Source organism: Chiloscyllium plagiosum, unplaced genomic scaffold, assembly GCF_037043375.1.
Source record: "Chiloscyllium plagiosum isolate Xiang-an unplaced genomic scaffold, Cpla_swu_hap1 HiC_scaffold_10, whole genome shotgun sequence".
NCBI classification, from domain to species: Eukaryota; Metazoa; Chordata; class Chondrichthyes; order Orectolobiformes; family Hemiscylliidae; genus Chiloscyllium; species Chiloscyllium plagiosum.
This window is the reverse complement of record NW_028270148.1, coordinates 112,473,707-112,493,776: the sequence shown is the minus strand read 5'-3', so window position 1 is coordinate 112,493,776 and position 20,070 is coordinate 112,473,707. Positions and strand designations below refer to the sequence as shown.

The 20,070-nt window shown below is 42.8% G+C and overlaps 2 protein-coding genes across 4 annotated transcripts in view; one reads left to right on the top strand and one right to left on the bottom strand.

The window, feature by feature from the left end:
- The window catches only part of macrod2 (mono-ADP ribosylhydrolase 2), a 946,626-nt gene that overhangs the window by 805,984 nt on the left and 120,572 nt on the right, over positions 1-20,070 (bottom strand). The window lies entirely within an intron of this gene.
- On the top strand, positions 418-18,909 carry flrt3 (fibronectin leucine rich transmembrane 3). Its single transcript, XM_043696640.2, has 4 exons — positions 418-633; positions 11,954-12,735; positions 13,186-13,355; positions 13,921-18,909. The coding sequence occupies exon 4, from the start codon at positions 13,936-13,938 to the stop codon at positions 15,901-15,903; it is 1,968 nt and encodes a 655-aa protein (XP_043552575.2). The 5' UTR covers positions 418-633; positions 11,954-12,735; positions 13,186-13,355; positions 13,921-13,935; the 3' UTR covers positions 15,904-18,909.

Sequence of the window (20,070 nt, the reverse complement as noted above, 5' to 3'; positions counted from 1 at the left end):
ATCTGAATCTAAATATTCTGCAGCATTCTCTCAATTCAGTTGCTTTTATTTTAAAAGTTAGACTGCGATGGTACATAACAAATGTCTCACAGGAGAACCTTATCAGACTTTTCTTGGGTGTCATCCACTGTTGCAGTGTAATTTCCTCCTCCCCCCACCCCCCAAAACCCCAGTGTAGTTTCCCCCTCTCCTCCTAAACCCCATCCACAGTGTAATTTCCCAGCCCCCCTCCCTCTCTCCTCTCCTCCTAAACCCAATCCAGCTTTCGCTCCCTCTAGTGTCTATAATGCACTGAGTGGGTCTCAGTGTCTCAGCCAAGGCAAGTCCTGCCTACCCGTGACCTCATCATTCAATTCAACTTCTGGCAGACAAAGCTTTTAACTTCAGAATTTCTGGAGCTCTCTCGCTGCCTGACGACTTACTCCTGCCACCCGTTAGAACAGCGCACAAGGGGCTGAACACAGTGAAAGCGCAAGACTAATAGCTATTCCCCTGCTCTCGTTTCTGTTTTGCTGACTACTTCAGGACACACCAAGCGAATGCTTCCTCTGTCTCTCTCAATTCCTGGTTAACAAGCTGGAATAATTCACTGCTGTGGTCACAGGATGTATGAAGTTTCCTCATTTTAACCTGGTAAGTGCTTACGGTTACTTTTAGAGACAGCAAGACATTGGGGCATTTTTCACCCCCTACGCCCCCGTTAATAAATGCTGCGGGGAGAATTATCTCTGCAAATGTTCCCATCATAGTCACAGGAAAGCCATGTAAGATTTCAGCACTCAGTAAAGGCTGGACACGGTATCTGGAATTTATGCTTGGTTTGTGATCTATCGCTGGAGCCAGAGCAACTCCGTACATTTCCATTAAACCAGCCTTAGATGTGAACAGGTTAATACACCCACAATTTTTGCCCCGTTTTAAACAATATACAGTAATATAAACCGTACAGTTTTGTAGCCATGCACAGATTGTACTGTTTAAGATGACCAGACGATACTAGATAAGAAAAGGCGTCTCACCGTGTTTCAATCCCCATTTAATACAAATTGGGCACCTCTCACTATTCCTAACCCAGGCTGCAAGGCACGTAGGTTTTAAAATAAAACCACTGATGACTCAATTTAAATCAAAGTCCTTCTGCATTCATAACACACGTTAACAGAAAACAAATTAAAATAAAAACGAAGAATGCAAATAGACAATATGATCCAATGGTGTAATGCAGCATACAAATCATTCAAGTTAATATTGGTTCCGTCAGAAATAAGCAAGCTAGCAGAAATACTGGGCAATGCTAATTGGATTTCAGTCGCTGTTATCAACGTTCAGTTCGGCTATTCCAACCAGATTACACTTCAGCCGTAAAGTTTTTCCTTGCCTGACTGGTCAGATATTGTGGCAATTAAAAAGTCATCGCTACTTAAATGCGTATTTTCAAGCGTGGCTGTGCATTACAAAGCAGCCATTATCAAAGTTATGCAGTTGTATTGTCTTGTGATGAATTGAAACACCTCAATCCAGATTGATTTTAGATATTGAAAAGGATCACCTTCCCTGCACCTATTTCACAATCACTGCTGTGGTTCAGTGAGATGATAATACGATGGTAAACTTTCTCACTCTGACTGTAACAGCAGTAATGTTCTTTTCAAAATAGAGAAACTAGGTGCCCAGGTTAAAACACACACAAAGAAAACCCCAAATCTATTCATTTAGCATCTCCACCCTCCAGGTCTGTAATAAAAAGGTGATGACTCCAGGTACCCCATTATAAATTACACTTCCTTGCTTGACCAACATGTATCAACAGCTGAAGTCATCAATATCAGAATGCAGAGGAAGTTATGCTAAAAGAAAATTAAACTTCCCAACAATTTTGCAGCTTTTCCCTTTTGTTTTCAGTGTAAGAGAAAAAGTCTGGAGGCTGCTGTGGTTTCTCTTGACTACAAGCTTTGTCATAATTAAAGCAAATGAAGGTAAATGCCAGCAGTAAACATCTGACCTGAGGGTCCCGGGGAACTGGCATTTTGCAGTACCTACCACCCCCAAGTGGGCAAAAGCTGTACAAGAGCAACTACAGTCATCATCAACTGAAAAGAAAAAACATTAGCTCTGAAAGGGAATCAAAACAGAGAGTCTTTGACCTTCTCTATGAACATGTTGTCAAGTTAAGAATGGTTCGATTAGCTAAATGAGGAACAGCTTTCACATCTTGTAACATTTTAGGCCCTGCAAAATTCCAATTTGAACACAAAAGGGTAGTATCCGATTCTGTGTGGTGGAGCTGCATTCCATTGTAATGTACTTGCAAAGGGAGTGTTTGGGCTTCATAAGACAACCAGCATTAACTTAAAGCTAGCCATTCAGATGAAACGGATGTCCCTCGGTCTCTACATCAAAATTTAGAGTTTAACCTTGCCTCATCAGTGTTTGTTTCAAGAGCCCAATGTTGCCCGAAATGTTTACACCCAGGATTAAAATTCTGTTTTCACACCGACACAGTTGCTTTAAAGAGCCTAACTAATACTTTGCTCAGCAGCCGAGGTCTGCACTTACAAAGCAGCGTGCTCACTAATGCACGACCGCAATATATGACAGAACGTGAATGACACAAAAAAATGCAGGTTCGGGGAAAAAAGTTAATTAGGGTAGAATAGTGAGCTGAAAGAAAAGCTCTCACACATTCCTTCACCCATCAATTAAATTCTTTGTATAAACAGGCTTTGGGTTTCAAGACTAGTGTAATCTTTTAGTGGCGAACACAAGGTAAAAAGACATGAGCTGTGAAGGAGGATTAGCAGCTCCAGTTTGGGGATGGGGTAGCGGGGACTGAGGAAAGAGGAGCCACAGAGGATATTAGCATTCTTTGCGAGCTAACCAGCTTTTTTTTGTCTGCATGGATAGCATACGTACATTTCCTTTGTGGAACCGACACAGATTCGCCAAAGTTCTCTACTTGCAATGTCCTATTTAGAGTCTACGAGGAGAAACAAAAAGCTCCCCTGTACTGGAGGAAACAAACCCAGCCTTTGTTCATAATTCTGACGTTTATAGGTACAAGACTCCTTAGGAGCCATACAAATAGCTCTGAAGGCCATAACTGGCACAGAGCCAGCGTCGGAAAACTGGTAACAATGGAGAATACACAAAGTTTGGTAGTGTGTATTCTAAAATCAGTGTGCACCTTTTACACACAGCTTCTGTCTGAGCCAGCTTAATTAAAATTTCCACCGTGTAATTGTTCCATTGATCAAAGCAATGTTCTAATACACCTTTTTCCGGAATTAGTTATGTACAGCATCTGACTGTGGAAGAAAGACTTGTGTATTTCTCCTCCTAACTTAGTCACCACTGCACCCCTTAGAATTCACTACAGAGCAAACAACAACATGTTAAACCTTCCAGCTATGTGACCGAAAGCTGTATTATTCAGCAATCAAACATCTCATTGATAATGTTGAATATATTTAGTCAGGTGATTGTATTCCCAATGAAAACTGAAGTTTTATATTCTGATACAATCTGAGGAACTGGCTTGTGCATTGACACACTATGCTCCAGACAACTGCTCACCATTCAAGAAACATACATTGACATAGTCAGTCCTTTGTTCGACCAGTGCACTGCGATAGCATCTGAAATGATGGTGTACATTTTGATTTAGAAATGCTCAATTTAACACTGACTTGTAAATTTAATGAAGCATCATTGGGTCTGTCCATCATTAACCTCTGCACAGAATCAACCTCACAAAGGCGCATTGCAATTAATTTTACAAACAAAAACTATTGCATTCATGGTGGTGTTCTTCAAATTAAGAGGTCCCGAAAATCTGCATACACAGCCTCAAGTCATAAATACTTGAAAAACCCTCCTTCAGTTCTAAGCAAGAGGGTAGAAACCTTGAGTAAATGTGAACAAGATTCAGCATAGGTAATCAGACAGGCCAGTTCCATGTGAGGTTTTGCGATCAGGGTTAGTCAAGTGAAGAATTAAGCAAGGTATCAGATAACACGACTCTTTGAAAGGGTACTCCCATGCACACAGCTCTCCAGCAAGCTCGGAATGTGGGAGTTCAGATAGGATAGTAGACGTTGCCGTCCAACCCTTTTAATAATTACAACAGAAATCCAATGTGTGATCCATGGAGAAAGAGAATCTGTCCGGAAAGGTTTTCTAAATTAAAAGTGGGACCATTTCTAGAGCTCACCACCACAGCAAGTGCTTCAGGTGAATTGAGTAAAGCACATGAGGCAGAGAGGGCGTTGCTGATAGTGATAAATGAGGAAGGATTAAACTAGACTTGACTGGAGCACAAGCAACCAACATAGATGGGTTGGGCCGAATGGCCTGTTTGTTAAAGTTAATCATTAAAATGGTCTGTTTCTATGATGTATATTCTAGGTAATGACACACACTGTATGTTGATATGGAGACTGGTACTGACAAGCAGAGCAACTTAAACCCAGAACTCGTGAAGCTGAAAAGATCATTCTCTGCCAACAGTATAATTTGTTGGTTAAATACAAGCAGACAGATCCCCATCAATGGGCTCACAAAAAAAACATTTAGCAAAAACATCCAAAAGAAATTCTCCCTCCTGTCCTTTGTGTAATTGTTGGATCTGTTCCAGTTTCTGTTTGGACTGTGTCATCACAACAAAATGGATGTGCTGAGGCTCTCTTTTTATCCTTGCCTCCCTCAGAGTACAAGGCTACATTAATCTGCTGCCACCTCAAAAACACTATACTTCACTCCGTACAGTACATTAAAAAATCTGAGCTGTTTCCAAGTGAAAATTAATCACACCACTGTGCGATGATTGCCAGTTTTCTAAACATATTGGTGTCAAGCATCCTGACAGGGCTAATAGATCACACGATTATTAGTTTGGGTCCATAGCTATTGGATTGTACCACTCTACATCACATGAACTACTTGTATTTTGTGAGTGGTCTCCTTTGCAATTTAGTTATCAAGTGTTTACAAAGCATCTCTTCAGCAAAGTTAAAAGCTTTATAATGAGACCTACCCAAGAGTTGCTTACATACAACAGTGTGTGTCTCGGACAATTAAAAAAAATTACACAAGTCAAGACAACTCATTCCTAATTAGCATCTCTAATCATTTCCCTCATGCAGTCATTACATAATGCAGTTCCATCTCTCTTTGAAGTTGTAAGGCTGTGTGGTGACTGTGGAACATTAAATGTACAGCATGAAGCTGTTTCCACCAATCTTTACACAGTGGTAACATGCAGGCTAGGACAGCCACCTGGAAAAACAAAGTGTGAGGATTGTAAAACCTGAAAAGCAGAGAAACTCGGAGGGATGGAGATTATTAGTCATGGCCCTGTTTTGTTTTAAAAGGGGACATGTCTGCTTGCTGACACAGGACAGTCTAGTATCGCTTTTGATCAATTTCAGTGATCTACACTGACGTAGCATTCAAGATTCCTTTTGTTTTGTCTTGGTTTCTGAAGAAAAGGCTCAATTGTTATTACTTCTATTTAACAAAAACATAGTTGTATTGTCATTTTCCATCAGACATTGATAATAACAGAGCTTTATTCAAAAATCCACCTGAATGGCAAGGAGCTTAAGAGGCCTGGAAAGTACTGTCAGTGCAAAGTAGGTTCAGCTAATTCTGTACCATGGGCTAAGTTAACAACACTTGATGGCAGTGAATCTTAAGTGACGGGTTTGGGAAAGGTCAGAGTGAGCCTACCAGCTGGGTTTCCCCACTTCTACACGGTTTGGGTCATTGTAGCTTTTGATGTGCAAAGGCACTCATTGCTGTCACCAAGAGAAATGAATGGCAGGTAAGCATGTACAATTAAGAGAAGCCACGCTAAGAGGCGCTGGAGGAAAACCAGAGACATTCCAACTAATCCTCAAGTCAGAAACGGTGTCCGCTTTCAAAGAGTTGTCACGCCTTTTATCCTACTGCAGCTTGGACAGGAGAGGGAGGAAAATAAAAGGAAATGAGACCTTTAGTACACAAGAACTTAATGAGCCTCAGTGCTTTCACCAAAACTGACTCTTTTAACAACTGGAACAATACTTCTACCAGTGTGGGTTTGCACAACAAATGCATTTAAAAACAAGCTTGTTTAAAAACATGAAAGGGGGACTGAACTCCATCAGAGGTTCGGGTGCTTGCAGAATTTTGGCTAGAATTAGGTATCGCAGTAATAAGACATGCTCACTCTCGTTCTCCTCTCTCCCTTTGACTCAAATGCTTCTGGCATAATCTTAAAAAGGTTGTCTTCACCAAACAACTCGAGCAAGTGCTGCGTAAATGGATGTTGAAACCCTGTCAACTCATCCCAAGAGTGCATTAATTGCTGCTTAGAGCCTTTGATGATATATCAAAAGATTGATTCTTCCACAAGCTTAATCTACTGTTTTGTTTCTCTCGCCAAAGAAAATTGCAACTATACAGCCATAGGATGCAGAACCACTGTCTCGGTTGCCTGCAAAGCTTCAGCAGTCTGAAACTGTCACTGAATAACCTATGATATTACATTTCTTTTTGTCTCCATGTAGTACAACATATTTGCTCATTTATTGAAAGAAATATTAGTACAGACATAGAAGTCCAGACATCAAAATAAGATAAAAGGTTGACATCAGAAATTGTCCCACTTGAAATTGGGCACGTTGGTCCTTACGACTAGGCTCTCAAAATTAAACCAAGTCCATTCTATTTTTAATTTATAAATTCATTTATTTTGCCTTGTCCAGCTTTCCAAAATGACCATTAACAGACAGGGGCAGCACGGCGGCTCAGTGGTTAGCACTGCTGCCTCTCAGCATCAGGGATCCGGGCTCGATTCCACCCTTGAGAGACTGCCTGTGTGGAGTTTGCACCTTCTCTCTGTATGTGCGTGGGTTTCCTCCGGGTGCTCCGGTTTCCTCCCACAGTCCAAAGATGTGCAGGTCAGGTGGGTTGGCCACAGGAAATGCAGGGGAATAGGGTAGGGGCTGTGTGTCTGGGTGGGATGCTCTTCGGCAGTATGGACATAGAATCATAGAGATGTACAGCTGGAAACAGACCCTTCGGTCCAACCCGTCCATGCCGACCAGATATCCCAACCCAATCTAGTCTCACCTGCCAGCACCCGGCCCATATCCCTCCAAACCCTTTCTATTCATATACCCATCCAAATGCCTCTTAAATGTTGCAATTGTACCAGCCTCCACCACTTCCTCCGGCAGCTCATTCCATACACGTACCACCTTCTGCGTGAAAACGTTGCCTATTAGGTCTCTTTTATATCTTTCCCCTCTCACCCTAAACCTATGGTCTCTCATTCTGGACTCCCCAACCCCAGGGAAAAGACTTTGCCTATTTATCCTATCCATGCCCCTCAATTTTGTAAATCTCTATAAGGTCACCCCTCAGCCTCCGATGCTCCAGGGAAAGCAGCCCCAACCTGTTCAGCTTCTCCCTATTGTTGAAACTTTATTGCTGGAACAGCACAGCAGGTCAGGCAGCATCCAGGGAACAGGAGATTCGACGTTTCGGGCACAGGCCCTTCTTCAGCTTCTCCCTATAGCTCAAATCCTCCAACCCTGGCAACATCCTTGTAAATCTTTTCTGATGATGGGCTGAATGGTCTGCTTCCACACTGTAGGGAGTCTATGAGCTCAGAAATATCAAATATCATTCAAAATTAAATACTTCCCATGCCTCTGTCGGAATTCTGCAATTCTCATTCAAATATTAATTCTATATTAGCTTGTCTGCAGATAATTTGGGATAATACCAGGAGGACTCACTAGGCATTTCTAGCCCAGTGGGTGCAGACAACCCCCTCACATTTGCAAAGGGAGGTAACCTCAGATGCAAGCAAGATATAAAACTATATAGAACACAAATGCATTGGGAGCATTTTTAATTAAACAGGGAGCTGGAGGGAGAACATTACCTAGGCAGAAGTGGATTTTAGGACTCATGGCAATTAAGAGTGTTTCATATGAAATGAAATCACCAGAGGCACTGATCCTCGAGCTGGGATTGTGTTGACAAAACCTCGTAGACCATTGGAAGCTTCTGGTGTATGAGGTTTAGAGAAATGCAAGAGGTCTGGCTCCCAAAGGGATTACTGTTGGCTGCTAAAGGTGCACAACTATTGGATTCACTGAGGTGGGGAAGCAAGAAACTTGCATCTAGCCTCGGCAATTCTGCCAACTTGGCTTTGCCGTACTACCGTAGGAGACTTCTTCGTCAGGATTAAGTGGTGGGATGATCCTCTGAAATCACAGCTGCAGAGGAACAACATGAAAGCAGCTGAAAAAGATGGTTTTCCTTCTATCTGCATCTTTCGATTGTTTGATTATGCTGGGGAACTAATGCAAAGGGGGCGCAAACACCTAAACTAATCAATCTGCTGGTGTTAGATACTCCTGGGAGGAAATGTGAGATTGTTCTATTTATTACAGTTTTAAATGCTAGCCACTTCTGAGTTGGAATTTGTAAAGGGCAGTGTCCAAGTTTTACCTTCATGGCTGTTTGTTTTGAGAGTCAACAGCTTGACCCATCATCAGCTTTCTGGTGTCTGTTATAACTCAACCATTAGCAATGCCGTGATTTGGAGGTGCCAGTGTTGGACTGGGGTGGACAAAGTTAAAAATCACACAACACCAGGTTATAGTCCAACAGGCGTATTTGGAAGCACTAGTTTTCTGAGCACTGCTCCTTCATCAGGTGGTTGTGGTAAAATTAGTAATGACATGATTCTTTGTGCCTGGCTGTGAGAAGGGTTGTGGAAATGAGATAGTGCCTCTCATTTACAGCTAAAGTATCTGGTGTGACCTAAAGAAGTCACTCCAGTCAATGGAGGAATTGGATACATGCTCCATTTCTGTTTCTCTTAATCCTTGCAGATAGCTATGGCGAAGAGCACAGGGTGTGAGATTTGCATAGAAACACATTGGGCTGAATGGCCTCCTTCTCTGCTCTGCCACGGCGACTTAAATCATTATTCATTTGGAATATAAAATTGCTAAACCTCAAGAACCGATGGAAAATATAATCAAAGCTGGAGAATATACAGCCCTCCAGCATCTGTTTAAAAAAAAAACCCAGAGAATGATAATACTGGTAACTCCAAACAAAAGATTAACCAATACATTTTCTGTACAAATGATGAGCTTTGCAACACACTGTTTTCAATTTACAGCATCTGTGGTGTTTTTCTTTTCATCACGATTATAAAATGTACCAACGCATTAAGAATCATAGAGATTGACAGCACAAGAAAGGCCCTTCGGTCCATCAAGCCTGAACCAGTCAAAACTAATGGCCTAACTATTCAAATCCCATTTTCTAACATCTGCCCCACAGCTTTGTATGCCTTGCATTGCAAATGCACATCTAAATACCCCTTAACTGTTGGAACGGTTTCTGCCTCTACCACCTGTACTTTGGAGAAAGTCCAGAACTAGGGGTCACAGTCTAACACTAAGGGGTAAGCCATTCAAGACTGAGGAGGGGAAGCATTTTTTTTTCTCAAGAGTTGTGAAGCTGTGGAATTCTCTCCCACAGGAAGCTGTTGGGGCCAGTTCATTAGATAGATTCAAAAGGGAGCTGGATGTGACCCTTGCAGCTGAAGTGACCATGAGGTATGGAGAGGAAGTGAGAGCGGGATACTGAAATTGCATGAGCAGCCATAATCATATTGAATGGCGGGTGCAAGCTCGACGGGCTGAATGGCGTACTCTGGCATCTATTTTCTGTGTTTCTACAACAGTGCTTACCTATCAAAAGTATTATTTGACTGGAAAATACTTTGCCACTTCCTAAGGTCATGAAAAGCAGTAGAGAAATGCCAAGTCATTTTTTTAAAAACAGTTATTTGCAGATCAAATATGTGTCATTCCCACCTGGAAAAGCTTTCATTCCAAGCATTGCCACATATGCAGAGTATCCTAGTACCCATGGTCCAGTACACTAGAATCACCCAGTGCATTACCAAAATAATCACATACACCTTTGAGATCTTTGCTGGGCAAATGCAGTGAAATAGGAATGCAAGATGAACTTCAAATAAAGTGAATTTGGTTATAGAGCTTGCAATCCCATACTGAAAACTGGACAGAAGAAATGTTGGTTGGTTCATGCATGATGTTATGTTAGAAAGCACAAATTATAACGTACAAATAAATAGGCATTTTCATTGTGAGCTTTGAGATGATTTGTAGCTCAGGTTGAGGTTTTGGATGTAGGTTTGCTCGCTGAGCTGCAAGGTTCAATTCCAGACGTTTCGTTACCTTACTAGGTAACATCTTCAGTGGACCTCATGCGAAGATGTTACCTAGTAAGGTAACGAAACATCTGGAAGTGAACCTTGCAGCTCAGCGAGGCATTTTTATATTTCGCAATGCAGCATTCTGCTAGTGTATTGATGCATCATTTGGTCTGGACAATGTTTGACATTCTAAAGCACTGCCTCCCAAACTTTCACTCCACTGTGACCCCGTTGCCCTTTTATTTTTCCCCACACCTCCTTTTTCTGTTTTGGAGCTCACAATTCCGAAATCTCTGCTCGCGATTCCTGGGGAAGCCCGTCCTTGGGTCTTCACTACTGCTGTGTAATGATTACTGTCACAATGCCCAAGGGATGTTGCTCATGTAGATTGCTACACCCAACCTCATACCAATAATTCCTCCTGGGAGTGAGGTGACAGTAAGTAAGACCATACCTCAAAGGAGCTGAAGTAAGCCATTCAGCCCATCGAGTTTGCTCGATGCCAATGAAATCGTGGCTGATCTGATCATCTAATAACCTTCAACTCCACTACCAGAATAGCTGCTCTCTTGTAACCCCTTCAGGGAAACGAAAAAAAAATAATCCATCAACCTCTCCTTCAAAATTCCTCATAATGCTCTGGTGTATCTTGTTAAAAAAAACTATATATACACAAAATCTACAACAAAATCTAATGTGGTCTTGTCAATAGCTCACTTTCTTTGGTGCCATTTTAAGATTAGGAAGATGTAAACTGAGGCTTTAGGGCATTGGTGAACTTATAGAGTAGAAAACGCTTATTATTTTTCTCGAAGGCAAAGGGCAAGCCGGCCTTCAGTCACTGAGCAGCTTCTGTAAGTGTTCTCATCACCCTACCTCCTTACCCTGGCACCAAATGCCAGTATTCCACACTCCCGGCAAGCCTTGCAAAATGCATCGTGCCCCCTATTTTCAGACCACTCTGTTTCTGCCAATTCTACGCTGGGAAGGTTCAACATTATGCCAGTGTTATCCAACATTGCTGCAGCTTGCGAGAGGTTGAACTGAAGCAAAGAAACAGAACAGTGTCAATTCTCACAGATCTGGCTTATCACATACAGCAGTGAAAGGGCTAGAACTCAAGATATGCAGCAGAAGGCGTCTGCTTGCATTTCAAACCATTGTTAATTTTAATTCTCATACATATAACCATCATTAACCTACTCAACGTGTTAAAAGCTCCAACATATTTTGTAAAGGAACAGCTAACAAATATATAAGCATTGTCAGTGATAGTTGGCATAGAGAAATAGAAGCATACAAAGCTGCTGTGGGCCTCTATTGATATTTATAATCTACAAACAAAGCATTTACTAAAACAATTTTCCATGCAAACTGCTGATTTAGACTGACTGTAATTAGTATTTTCTTAAACCACCAACGCAGGATGTTGAAAGGCCAGAAACCTACTGAGGAATTGCCAAAGGTGATTTCTTGATGTGAGTGGTGCACTCCCAACTATGGGCATATTGATACGATAGATATATTCATTATGCAGTAATCAGGTTGTTTCATCCAGCCACTGACACTATCAGAATTGAATGCCAAGAGTAATTGATGCCTGAGGTACAGCTTTCAGCTTTAATTACGTCAGATGCAATTCTATTGAAATTGTGCTTTCAGTCTGCCACCCACTGCCTTTCTTAACTGTATTAACAGGTCAAAATTCGGGAGAAGGAATATTCTCTGAAGAATCCAGCATCCAAAGAGGAGGAGGATCTACTGCAGAATTTTGATCCAAAGTAATTTCATCCTGTGCTCTTTTCGATGATCAGGAATACAGTTTTCAATTAAAGGAGGATGGAAGATTTTCTCCGATTAAAAAAGCGATGGGTCTGAACCAAAACAAAAATTCTTAGAGCCTCCAAAGAACAACTTACAGCGTATGATTGGGAATGAGGGATAAGCAGGTCCTTTCCCCTTTTAACTGAACCACTGCAGATCACCACTGGTTAAGCTCCAGATGGATGAACGGTTCCTTCGACGTGTAGTTTGACGTTACTCTTGATATAGGATACACGGAAGAGCCAAACCAGGCCCCAGCTCTTGGGGAAAACAACCTTTCCCTTAGGTCCTATCATGTGTCAACCTTTTCTTTTCCTCTTTGGCTCTGAAGTGAAAACTGAAAGGAAGTAAAATATAACTTCCCCCACAAGTTAAAGGATTTCTACAAGCGGAGGTGGTTTTTAATGAGCTGACCTGGCCATTGTAAACCTCCTGAGGGCATGTTCCCTGGAAGGTTGGGGACCGTTCAGGTGGTCTGGAACGTGAACCGGGATCAGTTGTGTAAACATCAAGGAGACGGGAAATAGCCAGCAGGCTGGAGGGACCCAACTGGAACATTATTCCGGGATAGATGGTGTACCATCTGGACATGTTGAACTTACATTCCAAGATCTTCCTGCTGCAGGCACAAGATTTTCTGGAATGCACTAAACGTGGTAAGATATCTTCTTTCTGTGCTATTTTAACTATTAGATCTGGCTGGAAGCTGCCAGTTATGTTTGTTGCACTTTCAGGAAGAGATGACAGTTTCATTTGAGTTAACACAAATATTACCAGTTACTTCCTGTGGAATATTGGTGTGAATCGGTACCAGACAAGAGAAAAAAAAATGCTCATTTGATTCTTCTGACTTGTACAAATATTTTGAGCAAACGGCAGAAAAAAAGAATCACTGATGTGACACACAATGGTGTTCGAAAAGGGCTTTATATTGACTCAAGCTGGATTCTGTTCCAAGGTAGAAGTGACAAATGCTGACAGGTGCTGTTTCACTTAAATACTGCCAAGTGCCACTTTGTACAAAGCATTAAGTTTCTTCAGCTGAGGCTTGACTTGAAGTGAACGCTTAGTAACTTACATCTTGATGCTGTTGGTCTCCCCTTCAGGAATACAAAGAGCCAGGACACAAGCAACACTGGACTCAAAGTAAAAACAACTCCAGTCTGTTTCCTTTCGCTTTAGGAAATCAGTACAAACCACAAGACAATCCACACCATAGAGATAAGCAAGAATCCTGTCGCTGGTGGAAAACCCATTCCAGGGAAACTGAGACAAGGTAGGAGTCTGAGCACCAGAATTTCAAAAAAATGGATAGAGCACAGATGTTAGAAAATTCACTGTTGATTGAAAATGACTATTTTTAAGGTTAGTAAAAATAACAAAGAACTGCAGAAACTGGAAGTCACAAACAAAAATGGAAATTTCTGAAAATCGCAGGAGGTGTGGAAGCATCTGTAGAAAAATCACAGGAGCCCCAAAATGTTAACACTGGAGATGCTGCCACATCTGCTGTTTTTATTTTTAAGGATGTTTAGTTCAAGTTTTTTTTTCCCTCTCAAGATTGTCAATATTATTTTCTGACAGAAAACCGAAAGAACTGCGGATGCTGTAAATCAGAAACGAAAAGCAAAATTTGCTGGAGGAGCTCAGCAGGTCTGGCAGCGCCTGTGGTGAGAGATCAGAGTTAACATTCTGAGGAAGAGTCACTCGACCGGAAACATTAACTCTGATTTCTCTCCACAGATGCTGTCAGACCTGCTGAGCTCTTCCAGCAATTGCTGTTGTCTATTATTCACCTCTAGCCCAGTTTATACATTAATTATCTTTCTTCTGCCTTCTAGGATTTAAAGAACTCAATGGCCAGACAATCAAAAATGGTCTTAAACGTGATCAGCAGGATTTGGAGATTCTCCGTGTGGACTCACGTGGGATTGTTTCTGGGATTGCTGGCACAGTCGATTACTGTGGAAACGTGTCCCTCAGTCTGTCGGTGTGACGCTGGCTTTGTGTACTGCAATGACCGAGGTTTGACATCCATCCCAAAAGGAATTCCACAGGACTCCACCACACTCTTCCTGCAGAACAATCAGATCAATAATGCTGGGATTCCCAGAGAGCTCCTGAACCTCGTGAAGGTGGAAATCATTTATCTGTATAGCAACAGTCTGGACGAGTTTCCCACCAACGTCCCCAGGTACATCAAAGAACTCCATCTGCAGGAGAACAATATACGGGCGATTTCCTTGGACTCTCTTTCAAAAATACCTTATCTGGAAAGACTGCACTTGGATGATAACTCAGTCTCTGCTGTTAGCATCGAAGAAGGTGCTTTTCGAGAGAACAAGGATCTCAAATTGATCTTCTTGTCTCGGAATCACCTCAGCAGTATTCCCGTAGGACTCCCTAGCACCGTTGAGGAACTGAGGTTGGATGACAACCGCATTGCCACCATTTCGGAGAACGCCCTGAGTCATCTCACGGGATTGAAGCGTCTGGTGCTCGATGGGAACCTGCTGACCAATCAAGGACTTCGAGATAAGGTCTTCATGAATCTCATGAACCTGACAGAACTGTCGCTGGTGCGGAACATCCTTACCTCGCCCCCGTCTCTACCCATTGCCAACTTGCAGAAGCTGCACCTCCAGGAGAACCATATCAACCGGATCCCCCCCAACGCCTTTTACCACCTTGGGCGATTACAACGCCTGGACCTGTCGAATAACAACCTAACCCACTTGCCTCAGGGAATCTTTGATCGTCTGAACAACCTGTCCCAGCTGCTACTGCGCAACAACCCATGGCACTGCGGCTGCAAGATGAAGTGGGTTCGGGATTGGCTGCGCTCACTGACAGTAGGGGTCAACGTGCGCGGTCTGATGTGCCAGTCACCTGAGAAGGTCAGGGGCATGGCCATCAAGGACCTGGCGGTCACCATGTTTGACTGCAAGGATTCGGAAGGCTCCCTCCTGGACATGCCACCCACCACTGTGGGTTTGGTTAGGGCCTCCCCCAGTCAGGGTCCCTGGCCCTCCTTTGTGCCCAAGGGTGGTGACAGGAAAGCGGACCGCCAGCCTACGGCAGCCCCTGGGCGGGTGGCTATCCACATCGACGTGAAATCTGTCAGTGTGGACACCATCCGAATCACCTGGAAGATCTCCCTGCCCATGACCGCCCTGAGACTCAGCTGGCTCAAGCTGGGGCATAACCCAGCGGTGGGGTCAATCACCGAGACCATCGTGCATGGTGGAAGAAGCGAGTACTTACTCACAGCCCTGGAGCCAGAGTCATTGTACCGGATATGTATGGTTCCCATGGAAACCAGCAATGTTTATCTGTTGGACGAGACCCCAGTCTGCACGGAGACACAGACCGCATCCCTGAGGATGCACAACCCCACGACGACGCTCAACAGGGAGCAGGAGAAGGAACTCTACAGGGGTGCCAGTCTACCCCTGGCGGGGATCATAGGCGGCATAGGGGCCGTGATTGTGGTGGCGCTACTTGCGCTGGTGTGCTGTTACATGCACAGGACTGGAACCCCTTTCTCCAAGAGCTGTGCATACAGCAGAGGCCGGAGAAGGAAGGACGATGATTACGCAGAGGCTGGCACTAAAAAGGACAACTCTATCTTAGAAATTCGGGAGACTGCTTTTCAGATGATCCCGATGAACAGCGACCAAGCAGCCAAGGAAGAGTTTGTAATACACACTATATTCCCACCAAACGGGATGAGTTTGTACAAAAACAGCCACAGTGAAAGCAGCAGTAGCAACAGAAGTTACAGAGACAGTGGAATTCCAGATTCAGATCATTCACACTCCTGATAATTGCAGGGACTATTAACTGAAAGGGACTACGGAAGGCTCTGCTCTCCTCGGAAACACTGGATTTAGGAATACTGGAGGAAAGATGACTGTACGTTTGCCATATAATTTATATTTAATGAACTTTGTATCAAAAGTTGCAGAATCCAGGTGAATATTGCTGATTGTGCAGTATGGATGCCAGATCACTAATTGCAATTCTCTATTTTAGTAACTTCTCGTAATTTGTATTTTTTTCTTTGATAATCTTAAAAAGATTTAAGAGAGTTTAAATTTCCATGTTCTATTGACGGAAGATTGCTTGTCAACTGTGAAAGTGGGTTTTATTAACAAGTGTTGAGCGTTCAGAGACTTTTTTTTTAGCCTATTTGAGAATCTTGTAGTTCAAGCACAGGTCTTTATTTCCCCCCACCCCCTAGTTACTGAGGGTTGGTGTTTTACAGTTAAATAGTACACTTGGTGAAGACAATTTTAATTCCCAGTTGAGGAGGAAACTATGTTTGTTGTTCATGCCTAACTGTGTTGCACAGACGTAACTGTAATACCTGAAAGTGGATGTCACACATCATTCCTGCTTACAGTCTACATTACCTGCAATTTAAATTTAGACTTTGAGCCACAGACCCTTTGTTGGCACAGTTTAAAACAAAAAGGTACTGTTCAAAAAAAAAAATTAAACCAAAGTGCATTGTCAGCCCTTTGGCCAGTCTTGTACGTGCCTTGACCAAATGTTAATTGTATTCAGCATTTTAAAATTCGGGAACTTTCCTTTTTTTTTCTCTCCATACTTGTCAATGAGAAAAAAAAACGTGGTCTTTCTGCAGAATAAAACAGAACAAAATCAACCACTGTGTTATCGAGTCCACAATTCTGCAAAGCCAACTGTGGGGGGGAGTAATCAAGGTGTGTTCCAAGCACAGGGAATCAGTGCCTCCACTTCCGAGGACGCTGTCAGACCTCTCGTGGGCCTGAACTCTTCGGAGTGGCATGAGGACTGACCATGCAAGGGCTTTGCGATGCAGATGTTTATGAACAGGACAAGGGTGGCCACTTGTGCACAACATATTCTGCCCATTATAAACCAGCAGAAGCTGCATCTCCAGGACAATCACATAAGTTGGATCACTGCCAGTGTTTTCTCTCATCTCGGACAATTAGTACAGTGGGGGCCGGACTTACTGAATAATAATTTAACCGACTTGCCTCGGGGAATCTTTGATAACTTGGAAACCCCTGAACAGTCCGGCACTGCTGCAATTCCTCAACAATCCCTAGAATTCCAACTGTAAAATAACACATTTGTCATCTCTGGTGTAAAGGTGGGGTGCTGTAAGACCTAAATTGGGTTGCAACCGATCAATATAAAGCAGAATTCTCTTGGAGATCCATTACAAGAACGCATTAATATAGCGTCATGAGAAACATAGAAAACAACAACAATAGGCCAATCAGCCCTTCAAGCCTACTCCACCATTCAATATGATCATGGCTGATCATCCAACTCAGGCTCCTGTTCCTGCTTTTGCCCCATACCCTTTAGCCCTAAGAACTAAATCGAACCCCTTCTTGAAAAATTCAATATTTTAACCTCAACCACTTTCTGTGGCAGATAATTCCACAAGTCGTGTAATAAAACAGCTTGAAGTTCCCTTCAGGAGCTATATAAAGTAATATTTGACACCAAGCTATCGAAGTTGATTTCAGGCCCAAAGCCTGACCAAGGATGGAGGGTGTAAGACTGTCTTAAGGAAGGAGAGGGAGATAATAGAGTCCGAGAGGAGCAGATCTGGAGCTGAAGGCATGGCCTCCAATAGCAGAGCGACCAATGTTGGAGATGCTCAAGAAGCCAGAATTAGAGGAGTGCACATACCTCAGAAGATGAGGGGCTGAAAAAGGTGACCATGAGACCATAAATATAGCAGCAGAAATTTGGCCATTCAGCCCATCGAGTCTGCTCTGCCATTCAATCATGGCATATAAGTTTCTCAACCCCATCATCCCACTTTCTCCTCATAACCCTTGATCCTCAAAAACCTGGATAGTTACCTGGATAGAGAGGGGAGACGCCACAGGGAGATTTGAGAGCACAGATGGCAGCACTGTTTAACCAGAAGCCAATACAGGTTAAGAAGCTCAGGGGTGATGGGGAATGGAACTTGATGTATGTGAAGACATGGGCAACAGAGTTTTGAATGACTTCAGATTTAGGGAGACTTGAATGTGGGAGATCAGTCAGGAGTGAGTTGGAACAGTTAAATCTAACAGTCACAGATGGATATATGAGGATTTTGGTCCCAAATGTTCTGGAAGTAAAGTGGGTAATTTTAGTGATGCTACAGGTAAATGATCATATTGGATTTGAAGGTTGTCCAGTCTGAAACAAGGGAGAGGGATAGAGACAGTTGCTGAGGAATAAATTCAGTAGCTGGCACTGAAAATATTGGTTAACAGTCTTTGAAGTAAATCTCTATACATCCAGTCCTGGATGTCGGAAAGGCAGCTTTATGGATCCCAGACCAACAAAGAGACCATAAGGAAACAAGATTTTTACAATCAACATGAATCACTGAATTTCACACAAAATGGGATCATGAGGGGAAGTATAGTGATGTCTAATTGCTGAAACATCTACTTGAAGGATATTATCAATGAAATGTCAACACAAATAGGTTTTTTTTAATCAATATTAACTAGTACACATTCTTCCTGAGGCCATGTCCTATTTCTGTATTCTCAAAGAACATTAAAAAAAAGTTTTTCCAACATTTCAGGAAAATTCGAGATGCATAGGATTGCTTTATAACACGTCGAATAGTAATTAGACTTACACATGATTATCTGGAGCGAAATCAATTTGTGAAGGTTCTTTTTCAACCATTTTCCAACAAATGAAAATGTGAGTAAACTTCTACCTGATCTGAATGGTGCCCTGCTCACCCATTTCAACATCTCTGTAACTCCCTCCTTCACTATCCTGTCACAAAGACCAATCGCAGCTTCTCTGGTCTCTCCACACAACTGAATTCCTTCAATCCCAAACACTACTGTTGTTTCGACACAAATCTACATAATTTGGTGAGTGTAATTTCACATGTTTCACAAACTAAACCGAGAAACTAATAAGCGTTGGATAAAACGTGGTCGTCTTGGCTTAGTCAATGCCCTTTAGCTTGTCACAGCATGACCTAACACAGAGCTTCTCCGATATCCTCCTTTCATGGAGTTTTATTCTGTCATTGCACAATCTGGAGATTGTATGGGAATGAAGTAGTTTTACTGTGAAAGATGGATTCTGTTATTTTCCAGCAATTTGCTGGAGACTTTTAAATGAGGATTAGAAATATGAGTGAAGCTATCTGTAAGGACAGAGTCCTCCACATTTAATACAGCAGTTTAACTTTTGAAAAATTGACGGCATAGGCATGTTGGGCCGAAGGGCCTGGTTTCATGCTGTCGACCTCTCTGACTCGAACCTGTTGCTCTGCTTGCTCTGTGACAACCAGGTATTGGACAACTGTTTTTCAGAGCAGGGTAATGCCAACAGCGTGGGTTCAATTCCCATACCTGGCTGAGGGCTACCGTGAAGACTCTCCTTCTCAAACTATTCCCCTCACTTGGAACATGGTGACCCTCAGGTTAAACCACCACCAGTCATCTCCCTTTCTAATGAGAGAGGAGCTCGTGGTCTGGTAGGAATATGGCAACTTTACGTTTAATAGTACCATATTCGTAATTTAAGCCTGGAGAGAGAGCAATTAAAAGGAATGCTATTGGACTAGTAAAGCTGAGACCCAGGCCAATGTTCTGGGAAGCGCAGTAGTTAATGGAGTTTGAATTCAGTTTAATAAATTTGAAATTGAAAACCACCCTTTGTAATGATGTGCATGAAAACTATTAATGATGTCATAAAAACCAACAGTTTGGGGGCACGGTGGCTCAATGGTCAGCACTGCAGCCTCACAGCACCAGGGACCCAGGTTCGATTCCAGCCTTGGGCACGTTGTCCCCGTGTCTGCATGGGTTTCCTCTGGGAGCTCTGGTTTCCTCCCACAGTCCAAAGGTGTGCAGGTTAGGTGGATCGGCCATGCTAAGTTGCTCAGTGTCCAGGGATGTGTAGGCTAGGTGGACTAGTCATGGGAAATGCAGGGTTACAGGGATAGGGTAGGG